Source organism: Acomys russatus, chromosome 19 (genome assembly GCF_903995435.1).
Source record: "Acomys russatus chromosome 19, mAcoRus1.1, whole genome shotgun sequence".
In the NCBI taxonomy this organism is placed as follows: Eukaryota; Metazoa; Chordata; class Mammalia; order Rodentia; family Muridae; genus Acomys; species Acomys russatus.
Window position 1 is genome coordinate 28,665,005 of NC_067155.1, and position 11,741 is coordinate 28,676,745.

The window sequence follows — 11,741 nt, forward strand, 5'->3', positions numbered from 1 at the left end:
GACATAGAAAACACACAAACGTTTCCTACATATGTTTTAACAAAAATCACTTAATTTTTTCTCTTGGGTAGCAATACTATTCCATGTCACTTCTGGCTCAGGTATTTGAATTCCTTATTTATCTTGTCACTGTGACAAAATAATCAACCGAGGCGATTTAAGGAAGTGTTTGTTCTGGCTTGCACTTTTAAAGTGTGGTCCATCATGGGGCAGGAGTCACAGCAGTGGAAGCTTGGCGCAGCTGATCACATTGCACCACAGTCAGGAGACATGAATGCTGGTGCTCAGCTCCTTTCCCCCCATTTTATTCAGCTTAGAAAACTAGCTCATGGGATGGTGCCTCAAGTCGTATAGATCCTCCAGGGTTGGACAGGTGCCTCAGCAGTCATAACCACTGGCTACTCTTCCAGAGGACCAGAGTTGACTGCCAGAACCCATGGTAGGCAACTCATAATTACTTGTAACTCAAGTTCCAGAGGATATGACAGCATCTTCTGGCCTCCATGGACACACACAGGGGGCAGGGGGAGGGCAGAGAGAGAAAGATCAATTAACCCAATCAAGCAAAGCCTCATGGGAATATCCAGAAAGCAACCTAGTCTGGGTAGTATCATAACTCAGGGCCTTGTCTCTCAGTTGACTCAGCAACTTGTCAAGTCAGCAGTCATTGTCATCCTATCACTACACTTCTGTTTTCATCCCACACCAGGATAACAGTATTGGCCAGAGAGTTCTGACACTCAGAGTTGCTCAGCTGTGGTGATATTAACATGACCTAACAATGATGGTCACCAACAATGTAAATCTTAGGTCATGTTGGATTAAAAAAAAAAATCACTGGAACCTGGGAGTGGAGAGTTAAGAATACTGGTTGTTCTTTCCAGAGGCCCTGGGTTCTATTCAAACATGCACATGACTGCTCACAGCCAACTGTAATTTCAATCACAAGGCACCTGATAAATGGAGATAAAACAACCGTATGTATAAAACATACACTTAAAAAATAATCTGAGCTTTTTCTGCTGTATCAGACACCAAAGTAGAAGTCAGTTCCTGTGACTCTGATCTGTTCTTTTTCTGTTCTTCCCTAGACAGCTGGGAACACCATTTGAATTTCTTCTCATCCCCAGTATGATGTTCTGCTTTGATCTTTCTTATGTGAAATGTTCTTTTCACCCCCTTTTAGCTCTTTCTGATCTAGAAATGGCGGCACAAACTGTTATTTTCATTTTTGCTGGATATGATGCCACAAGCACCTCCATTTCCTTCATAATGTATGAACTTGCCATCCACCCCAATGTGCAAAAGAAACTTCAGGATGAGATTGACAAAGCTCTGCCTAATAAGGTGAGTGGATGGTACCCAGAGAAGGAGCTCAGAGGTAAAGGATTAACAAGATCATGTATCCTTACTTGCTCGGAGAATTTTTTACACGGAGCTACACAATGGCTCATCCACCCAACAAGAGTCTAAAAGAAAAAATGAAGGGATGGACAGAGGAGATGAATGCAATCCATAGAAATACACAATCTTTTAAAAAATATTTATTTATTTATTATGTATACAGTATTATGCCTGCATGTACTGCATGGCAGAAGAGGGCACCAGATCTCATTGTGGATGGTTGTGAGCCACCATGTTGTTGCTGGGAAGTGAACTCAGGACCTCTAGAAGAGCAGTCAGTGCTCTTAACTACTGAGCCATCTCCCCAGCCCCAGAAATACACAATCTTTAATACAGTGCTGGCTGTGGTGTATCTGTCATCTATTGTGACAATAGTACCAAGTATGAGCCATCCAGTAAACCTGTGTGACAGTTCAGAATAATCACCAATCCCTCGGACGTCTGGACAATTATCTCTGCTGCTATCTGTGGGGAGATGCCCTCGCCAACTATGGTGCTAGGCTGGCCTTTTTCACTGGTTCTCAGAAGGAGAGCTTGACACTATTTTCAATGGCTCTGCTGTGCAGTCAGATAGCATAGCATTTGTGTGTGAGTTGAATTAGGAGAGCCTTTTCTTTCCTATGGTTTAAAAATGCATGAATGGTGTATCAGACTCTTTCCTGTCTGAAGCCTTGAGTGCTAGCTAACCTCACTTTAATAGTTCCTTGGAGTCTCAGCACCCTCAGCTGACAAGTCAGTGTACTGAACAGGTTCTCTCAGCCTCTTGGGGAATCCCCAGATCAAACCCTCAGTGATAGCTACTGTTTTAGCTCCATCTGCATGAGGTGCACTCAGTGGTGTGTAGCTAGAGGTGAAAAGGCCAAGGGATGAGCCAGTGTATCCAGTTTCCAAGCTAACTATATTTATCATCATCCACCTTAATTATTTTATTAACTCTCTCTCTCTTTCTGTCTCTGTCTCTCTCTCTTTCTGTCTCTGTCTCTCTCTGTCTCTCTCTCTGTGTCTGTCTCTCTCTCTTTCTGTCTGTCTCTCTCTCTGTCTCTCTCTCTGTCTCTCTCTATCTCTTTCTGTCTCTGTCTCTCTCTGTCTCTCTCTCTCTTTCTGTCTCTGTCTCTCTCTCTGTGTCTGTCTGTCTCTTTCTGTCTGTCTCTCTCTCTCTCTCTCTCTCTCTCTCTGTGTGTGTGTGTGTGTGTGTGTGTGTGTGTGTGTGTGTGTGTGTGTGTGTCTAAGTGTCCACATGTGTGGAGGTCAGAGAGAGTAACTCACAGGAGTTGGTTCTCTCTTTCCACAATTTGGCTTCTGGCCAGATTGAGTCCAGGCCATCAGACTTGGTAGCAAATACCTTTACCCCAAGTCCATCTCACCAGCTCCATAAGCCAAACTCTGAATCTGTACAAGGTATTCTTTTGACTGCCACACTAAGTGATGGACAACACTACCTATACTGCCTTCATCTGGTATGGCCGTCTGGGGAAGAGTGAGCATATGTATCCCCTCCAGAGCTCACTGTCAGGTCCTAAAGAAACAACGGGCGTGCTGGCACAGCCACCAAGGATGCTGAGTGTGGCTTCGGGTCCTCATCGGAAATTGCTTGAAGTGGTTTAAAACTTATACCATTTTTAAAGCTAATATGCAGAGCAGTGTGTTTCCCTGTGGCGTTTTCATATGTGTGCTGTTAAAGCTAATTCATGTTTATCCATCTCCCACTTTGTTCTCCTTCATCCTCCCTGACTTCTTCCCAGCATTCTTTCTTCCCCTAAATAGTATGTGGACCTACTTTCTTTTCACATACGTTTCTCTTTCTCCCACCTTCCCTTGTTCTCTCCCTCCCTCCCTCCCCATCCCGTCTCCCTCTTTCCCCTTTCTCCCTTCCTTCCTCCCTCCCTTCCCCTCTCTCCCTCCCTTCTTTCTTCTGTCCACAGCCTTTCTGAGTCTGGATTGTCTTACTTAACCTAATGATCCCTAATTGCACCTGTCTACATCAAATTTTATGGTCACATTTATTCTTGTGTACATATTTTTTTTTAAACTTTCTATTTTCACAAGTACCACGTTTGCTTTATATGTGTTCATTTGTAATTGGGCATCAAGTCTGGTTCCACTTCTTAGCTATTGTCGATAGTGCAACAATAAAAGTAGGTTCATCGTTATCTCTGCGGTGATGACTTAGAGTCGTCTAAGAATATACTAAAGGAGGTGTCCAAGTTAGCATCAACTATCACCTAGGTAGACCCTAGAATCACTTAAGTAATCCACGTCTTGTGGTTGAATCACTTAAGTAATCCACGTCTTGTGGTTGTACCCCCGTTGTCCGGCCCAACTGGAAGATCGTTTTGTGGCAGAAAAGTTCTCTGAGTCATACTAAGCAACTATGGAACTCTTTCTGTCATTGAAGGAATTGTCATCTCACCCAACATGCATTGGTTTTGAGGCTTATGGGAGCTGGAAGCTTTTCTTGAATGTAGGACCTCAGTCTCTCTCAATCAGATCCTCTGGCTTAACTTTTGGAGTACCTCTACTTACCTTCCTCCCTCTGTTGGGACACAAGGCAGCTGGAGGCAATGTCAGCTCAACTTCTTCTCCATTACTTCACCCATCTCTTCCCCTGTGCTTTTCACCTGTCCTGCCACTTCCTTTCTGAAGTATTTCTGAAGTTCTTCCTCTCTTTTTTAAGTTATTTTTATAAAGCAGTGTTTGTTTCTCTTAGCTTATCTATTAATCTGGCCATTACACAAATAATTGAGGCCCTTTATAATACAAGGCTTCACAATACAATCTTGAGTAGTTTAAAGCTGCTCTTAAGCCTCTATGTTATTTTGTCGTGCTCCTAGGAAACACCCCAGGGATACTTGCACTCTGTAGCTTTCCTCGGCTCCAGGTCCTTCCCCCGATCCTCCTTGGACCTCTACCCATGGCTGAGCCCCCTGGCTGAATCCTCCACTTCCTCTTTTAACTCTTTCTCCCCTGGTTGGCAGGAAGCCCGGCCCTATTCTCTCCTCTGCTCATTGATTGGATGTAAGTTGCTTTATTGACATATCAAGGGGACAATTGGGGAGCAGAGTTTATACATTTAGACAGTAAATTCTCAGAACAAAGCTTGTAACCAGATATGGGCAGTACAGAAATCAACACTTAAACTACACAATAACCTTATGCCTACACTCCCTTTATCTAGAATAAGTATTGTTCTCCATTGCAGTCATCTTCTTCAGCAAGTCACACAGAGGCAGCTCCTAATACACCATCTTACCCAGAATCCTTTATTGTGCCTTTCATTGAACCAATCCCATAATCCAAGGAACTATCAAGAGGTGGTACTGTTAACGTCAGCCTGGTTGGACCAGGAATTCCCTTGCAATGTTGTATTTCCTGGTTTAGAAGATAGTTTATGGAGATGACCCAGTGCCCATTGTTTTAGTATGACTGTTGTAATGCATCGTTCGTATATACCCAAATGGAAAAGGAACCAGAGTATGACAGTGCTGAGAATGAGAAGATCTGGGCCTGGGAGTGTCCCAAATACATCTAATGTTCATGATTCTACCTCCCATCCCATCATCAGAGGTACAGACCGACCTATTAAGACGACTAAGCTTTTCTGATAATCGAGGTTAGACCTTGGAGCTTCTGACGTGCAATAGCACTACACACTGAATTGAAGATTGAGTCCAATCCTCATCGGGAAAAAAAAATTGTTTCTTTTTTCCAGGCACCTGTCACCTATGATGCCCTGATGGGCATGGAGTACCTGGACATGGTGGTGAATGAAAGTCTTAGATTATACCCAATTGGAAACAGGCTAGAGAGGGTATCAAAGAAAGACGTGGAAATCAATGGAGTGTTCATTCCCAAAGGAACTGTAGTTATGGTACCAATATATCCTCTTCATCGGGACCCAGCTCACTGGCCAGAGCCTGAGGAATTCCGCCCTGAAAGGTAAGGAGACTTTGGGAAAAGATTACCACCATGAATCAGGCAGGTTAGATATGTAATGGCTACTTGAGTCACTATTCCATGCTGTGAAGAGACAGCTCTTATTTTATTTTATTTTTGTTTGTTTGTTTGTTTGTTTGTTTTTTGAGACGGGGTTTCTCTGTGTAGCGTTGGCTCTCCTGGAACTCTGTAGAGCAGGCTGGCCTCAAACTTATAAAGATCTGCCTATCTCTGCCTCCCCTAGTGCTGGGATTAAAGGTGTGTGCCACCACTGCCCAGCTCCAAGGCAACTCTTATAAAAGAACACATTTAATCAGAAGCTTGCTTACAGCTTCAAAGGTTTAAATCATATCATCATGGTGGGGAACATGATGGCATACAGGCAGGTGCTGGAGCAGTAACTGGGAGCTATATCCTGATCCATAGGCAGACAGACAGACAGACAGAGAAACAGACAGACACAGGGATACAGAGAGACTGAGAGGAACACTCTGGATTTTTTGGCATGTTTTGTTGAAACCTCAAAGCTAACCTCCAATGACACACTTCTTCCAACAAAGCCATACCTAGTCCTTCTAATCCTTTCAAATAGTACCACTGCCTGGTGACTAGGCTTTGAAATATGGGGTTCGTTATTATTCAAACCATCACATCTTACTCCCTAATTCCTATAGGCTTGTATCCATATCATAATGCAAAAAAATGCATTCAGTTCAATTTCAAAATTCAGTTCAATGTCAAAATTCCCCATAATCTATCACAGTCTCAACATTAATTAAAAGTGGAAAATGCAAAGTCTCTTCTGAGACTCAGGGGAATCTCTTAACTACAATTCTCTATAAAATAAAACTAAAAACTAGATCCCATAACTTCCAACATACAATGGTACAGGATATACATTACCATTCTGAAAGGGAAGAAAAGGACCACAGTGAGGAAATACTGGACCAAAGCAAGGCCCAAATCCATCAGGACAGACTCTAAATTGTGCATCAAGTCTGATGTCAAGGAGCTCTTCAGATCTCCAACTCCTTTCAGCTTTCTTGACTGCTACACACTTGTCTCTCAGGCTGCTTCTACACCTGGTCTTCTTCCTCTTTTCTTGGAAGTATCCCAAGATTCTGGCATCTCTAACATCCTGGGGTCTCTAAGGAAATCCAGGCTTCACCTTTAAGCTTCGTGTGTGGCCTCTCTGGGCCTCCATGCAGGGGCACCCATGCTATATGCCTTTCCTTGATGGTTCACTCTGTGCCCTCAGAAAATTATTTGGCTTTAGCTATTCTATTGATGGAAGGGGAGAAAGGAAAATCAGTTCTGAGAATGAGGGAGAGAGAGAGGGAGACACACACACACACAGAAAGAGAAGGAGGGAGGGAGGGAGAGAGAGAGAGAGAGAGAGAGAGAGAGAGAGAGAGAGAGATGAGAGGGGAGAGAGAGGAAGAATAGAGAGAGAGAGAGAGAGAGAGAGAGAGAGAGAGAGAGGAAAATACAGGTGAGGAAAGCTACAAAAGGGGACTGAAATGAGACAGAAGGGAAGTAGTGGGAGGGAGGGGAAATTAGCATTTCCAATAGTGACAGAGAATTTTTTTCACCTCCTCCTTAAGTGTGAGGCAGAAGCCTACATTGCCTTCAGTTGTTCAATTCCAGTATGTCTTTCAGACCAGAACACTGTTGGATTAATAATTATTCTTCCTACATTAATGAATACAGTAAGTTAAGGCAGTCATTTTCTTTAGTTCCCCAATGACAGACAGAGGGAGACTTATGGTTTATTTTTAAACTATAAGCACTATGCTGGGCAGAATCTGACCTACTCTATTCCTAATACCCTGAAAACCCACATAAAAAAACCAACAACTTGCCTATCTGATGGCTCCCAGGGCAGCTTCTACTCCATCAGTCTCTTTCTCCAGCCACCTGTTCCCCTACCTGTTACCAGAAAGTCCCACCTTCCACTTCCTGTCCTTCTTTCCAGCTGATTGGCCAAACAGCTCTTTATTGGCACCTGCTACATCCACTCAAGGCATTCCTCCACAGAGCACATCACCGTTCTGAATGGAATTTTTGTGTTTTGTCTTTTCTCTCACAAAGTATTCATTTCAACTTGTAACAATACAGGAAGTGTCTATGTTTTGGCATGAGTGGGACAGAACCTTAACTCACAGTTCTTTAGTCACCTGCAGTAAGTATTTAGTCGAAAGTCTACAAATGTATGCTGCTCTACCCTGGTTGAGGGGTGTATGAGAACTCCAAACACATAACTTTTGGGGTATTTCTGTTCCATTGTTTCACTTTCATCCCTACTGTGGCTCCAGGTTCAGCAAGGAGAACAAAGGCAACATTAATCCTTATATATACATGCCATTTGGGAACGGACCCAGAAACTGCATTGGCATGAGGTTTGCCCTCATCGGCATAAAACTCGCCATCATCAGAGTCCTCCAGAACTTCACTGTGCAGCCTTGTGAGAAAACACAGGTGAGGCAGAAAACTCTCTCAATAAATAATATTTCAACATTTTTTAAAAATTAGAGCTTTACATGCAGAAATAAAGTGTTTGTCTTAGCTAGTTTTCTATACCTGTGATAAAACACCATGACCAAAGTGACTTATTTTTTTAAATGTTTAATTGGGCTTAGGGTTCCAGAAAGTTAAAGTCCATGATGGTTGAGTGAAGGCATGATGGCAGGAACATATGAGAACACACACACACACACACACACACACACACACACACACACAGGGGGGCTTGGAATTAATGGCACTAGCCTTTTGAAACCTCAAAGCACACCCCCAGTGACACACTTTCTCCAACAAAGCCACACTTCCTAATCCTTCCCAATCCATCAACTGGGGACCAAGTGTTCAGAGGGACACCTTTATTCAAACTACCACAATACTTATTGACATTTTAGTAATGTATGAAGCAAAGAATATATTTGTATTCTGATATGAACTCTAAGGTCCTTCCATCCTGAGCTGTATCTGAATAAAACACAAATTAGAAATTCATTTAGAGTCTATGCAAATTACTGGGACAAGACTATATGAAAGCTCTTGAAAATTTATTCCAAGTTAACTAGAGATAGGGAGAAATTGTACACACAGCCTATAACCACCTTATCATGGTGTGTGAGTGGTGGGCATCACGAGGACTTAAGAAAAGTTTCCAGATGTCAGGGGCTCCCAATCATTAGCTGTGCTTTAGAACTCCTAAAGAGCCTTAGATGTCCACAATGTCTGCTCATATCAAATACTCAGAACATGGCTTTAAAGATGTATGTTAATGTTCCTGCACAACCAAAGTTGAGAACCACTGATGTGACATATTGTTACATGAAGTGGGATTTGAAGTTTCAAATACGGGCACTGGGACATTTTACTTAAAATTTAAGTCACTAAAGAACACAACCTAACATAGCTTTTTTCCTGGCTCTGTACACACAATATGTGCTCAACTAATTCTTTCCTGGACAAAGACAGATAAGTGCTTTCGCTATCAATCTCAGTGAATATGTAGGAATTTCTAGAACTCAGGATATATGATACTGATATACAGTGTATTTATATGTATAAAGCATTACAGCCCTTAATTTATCTGTTCTCTTTGCTTCTGTAATTGCTGGTGGTTCACTCATTGTTTCTCATTGCAATTGTTCAACTGCTGCAGATACCCCTGAAATTAAGCAGGCAACCGATTTTCCAACCGGAAAACCCCATCATTCTGAAGGTTACGTCAAGAGATAAGCCCATAACTGGAGCATGAATTCTCGTCAGGAGCCATGCTATATTTTTTTTCAAGGGGGCTGTGTCAGGGTACACCAAAGAATTTAATTTACCCTAGAATGAAACCCAGATTATATGAACTCAATCATATTTCCTTGATGACTGGGTATTTAGAAAGTCATTGACTATGCTCAGTGTCTGTGTAACATTTCATCTATTGTGTTGTGCAAAGGAAATTATTAAGTCATTATTAGATATGGAGATTCATTGTCTGATTCTCATGACTATTGATTCAAATTAATTCCATCAATTCTGAATTCTGACTGTAGTAACTGTTTCTCTATTGTTCTATCAATATTTTTTAATGGAAATAGGAACCACTACGTTGACTGTTAGTAAATGTATATCAAAATTTTTCTTTGTAAATTTTTATTATATTAATAATATAAATAAGTAAATGTTTCAAAAATGTGTCATGTATTTTTGTCAGCATATACACTAATAGCGAAAACACTGTGTCAATAAACCAAGACACTAACCCTTACTGATCACCATAGTCAGTTGTTGTGTGAGCCAGTTTGGGATCCCCACTTGACTATAAAAGTTTAGTGAGGTCGACCATTTTGATTTGATACATTGTTTGAGAAATGTATTCATAGTGTAATTCTGTCATTTTTGAAGGCTATTTAATATAACCCAAACAAAATACCTATATTCTTGTGATTAGCCTTGATCTATCAATATCTTCTTCTCCTCCTCTCACGTTTCTTGAAATCCCTATTTCCTTGCACTTCTTTGGGGTCTATGGTCGTGAGTATTGCCCACTTTAGAGAATGTAGAATCACATGGGAGTGAGGTGGCCTCCAGGCATGCCTGTTAGGGATTTTTATGGCATTGATTAAGGTGTAAAGGCCTACCTACTAAAGATGGTGCCATATGGGATACAGGACATTATAAATAGACAAACTGAGCTAAGAACATTCTCTGTCTCTTGACGGTGGATGCCATGTGACCATCTTCAAGCCCGGGACCTCAGCTCCCCTCCCATGACATACTCTCCACTCGCAGTGTGAGCCAGAGCAACCTCTTTCTCCCTGAAGTTGCTTTTGTCGGGGTATCTATCACAGTAACAGGAGAAGAAACAGGAGCAGACTCCAAACTGAGCTGCTCAGTGTCCTACCACAGTGAACATAAAATAAAAACTGCTGACGGAACACGGGCCACACCAGCCTCACGGCGTGGTGTGGCAGAAGACACCCACGCTCCCGGACTTAACTGCAGGTGCCACCACAATAAACAAATATGTGGTGGAGAGGTGGGAAAGATTTTAAAATGGAAAAGTGTGTGCACTATGGAGAAAGGCAGAGCTGAAGATATGAAGGCAATGACAGGTAAGAGAGATGGGTGTGGCCCACATGCTGTAATATTGCACTAGAGTCAGTGGAGTGATGTACAGGAGCCTGGGGCTTATGCTGATGAAGGCTTGGCCCCTGAATATGTCATCAGGTTGGAGGACCCCCCCTCCCGGCTCTGGGCAACAACAAGGGCTTGAGATGAGGAAAGGTTCATATTTTTGGATTGGACCCCCTTAATTTGGACTGTAGTCCATGATACCACCATATGCCATGTTAGTGTCTGTAGTCCATGCTTCTGTCCCAGGCTTCAATAAAGCTTGAGATCCATGTGGACATATTCAGTCTGTGCAACTGACGGATGCCTTGGTGATGCCCTTGGGCTTTGTCATCTCAGGGGTCATGCTGATGTGAGTGGAATGTGTAGCCACCTGAGGGCGTGGTGAAGCCCATCGTCCATGCAGCCATTGAGGGCCATGAGTAGATCAGGGATCCTGATATGACCAGGGGGCCATGTTGATGTCCTTAGGCACAAGAGAGTTGGCCCTGTCCCTCAGTGGCCTGCAGGTTGAAAGCAATGGCATGGGTGGAGAGTTGTCCCTGCCCATGGCAGCTGAAAGGCTCTCCTCAGTTGATGGGATGGCTTCTAGTGCAGGTACAAGAGTAGAAAACTCACTCCACTAGGAATTTGAGCAGGCTTCAGTGAGAATATGAACAGCACAAAATGAACATGGTTTTGGGGGGCCTTACCTTTCTTCTCTTTTGGAGGTAAGGGGTTTTAGGGGAGATGGGGTAGGCATGGAAGGACTGGGAAGTGAGCACAATTGGGATGCATTATATGAGATTCCCAAATAATCTATTTCTTTAAAGGCCAACTGGTCAACAGTTTGGGCAACAAAGATTACAGTGTTCCAGCCTTATCTGGTACCAGAAGTTTTTCTGGGTTCTTGCATTTCAGTTTCCACGCTCCCACTCCCTTCATTAGTCATTTAGTCTGAAACCAACATGTGACGCCCATGAAGGACAAAACATATTGCGGTAAGACAGGGAGACATTCTCACACCAGATAAGACTAAATAGTTTAAGGAGGATGTCTACATGGAAGGCAGCCTGGCTGAGTTGGAGAGTCCAAGTCAGCTAAAAAAAACCTCCCCTGAGAAGTGTCCTTACACAAGAAACTTGTGCTTCAGTGAGTAGAGGGACCCCTGCAAATTCCAGCTCCAGAATACCTGGTTTTTAGGCCTTTACAAGCACCTGTTAATACACAGAAAACTCACACTGAAATACACACACACACACACACACATACACACACACACACATTAA

General features: G+C 42.7%; 1 protein-coding gene across 1 annotated transcript in view; it reads left to right on the top strand.

Annotated features, from left to right (window-relative positions):
- Positions 1 to 9,261, top strand: part of LOC127203972 (cytochrome P450 3A25) — a 29,746-nt gene extending 20,485 nt beyond the window's left edge. The window contains exons 10-13 of the mRNA XM_051162915.1: positions 1,187 to 1,347; positions 5,114 to 5,340; positions 7,653 to 7,815; positions 9,008 to 9,261. Of these exons, the coding sequence (XP_051018872.1) occupies positions 1,187 to 1,347; positions 5,114 to 5,340; positions 7,653 to 7,815; positions 9,008 to 9,103 (647 nt within the window). The 3' untranslated portion in view covers positions 9,104 to 9,261. The remainder of the gene's footprint in view (positions 1 to 1,186; positions 1,348 to 5,113; positions 5,341 to 7,652; positions 7,816 to 9,007) is intronic.
- The last annotated feature ends 2,480 nt before the right edge of the window (positions 9,262 to 11,741 follow it).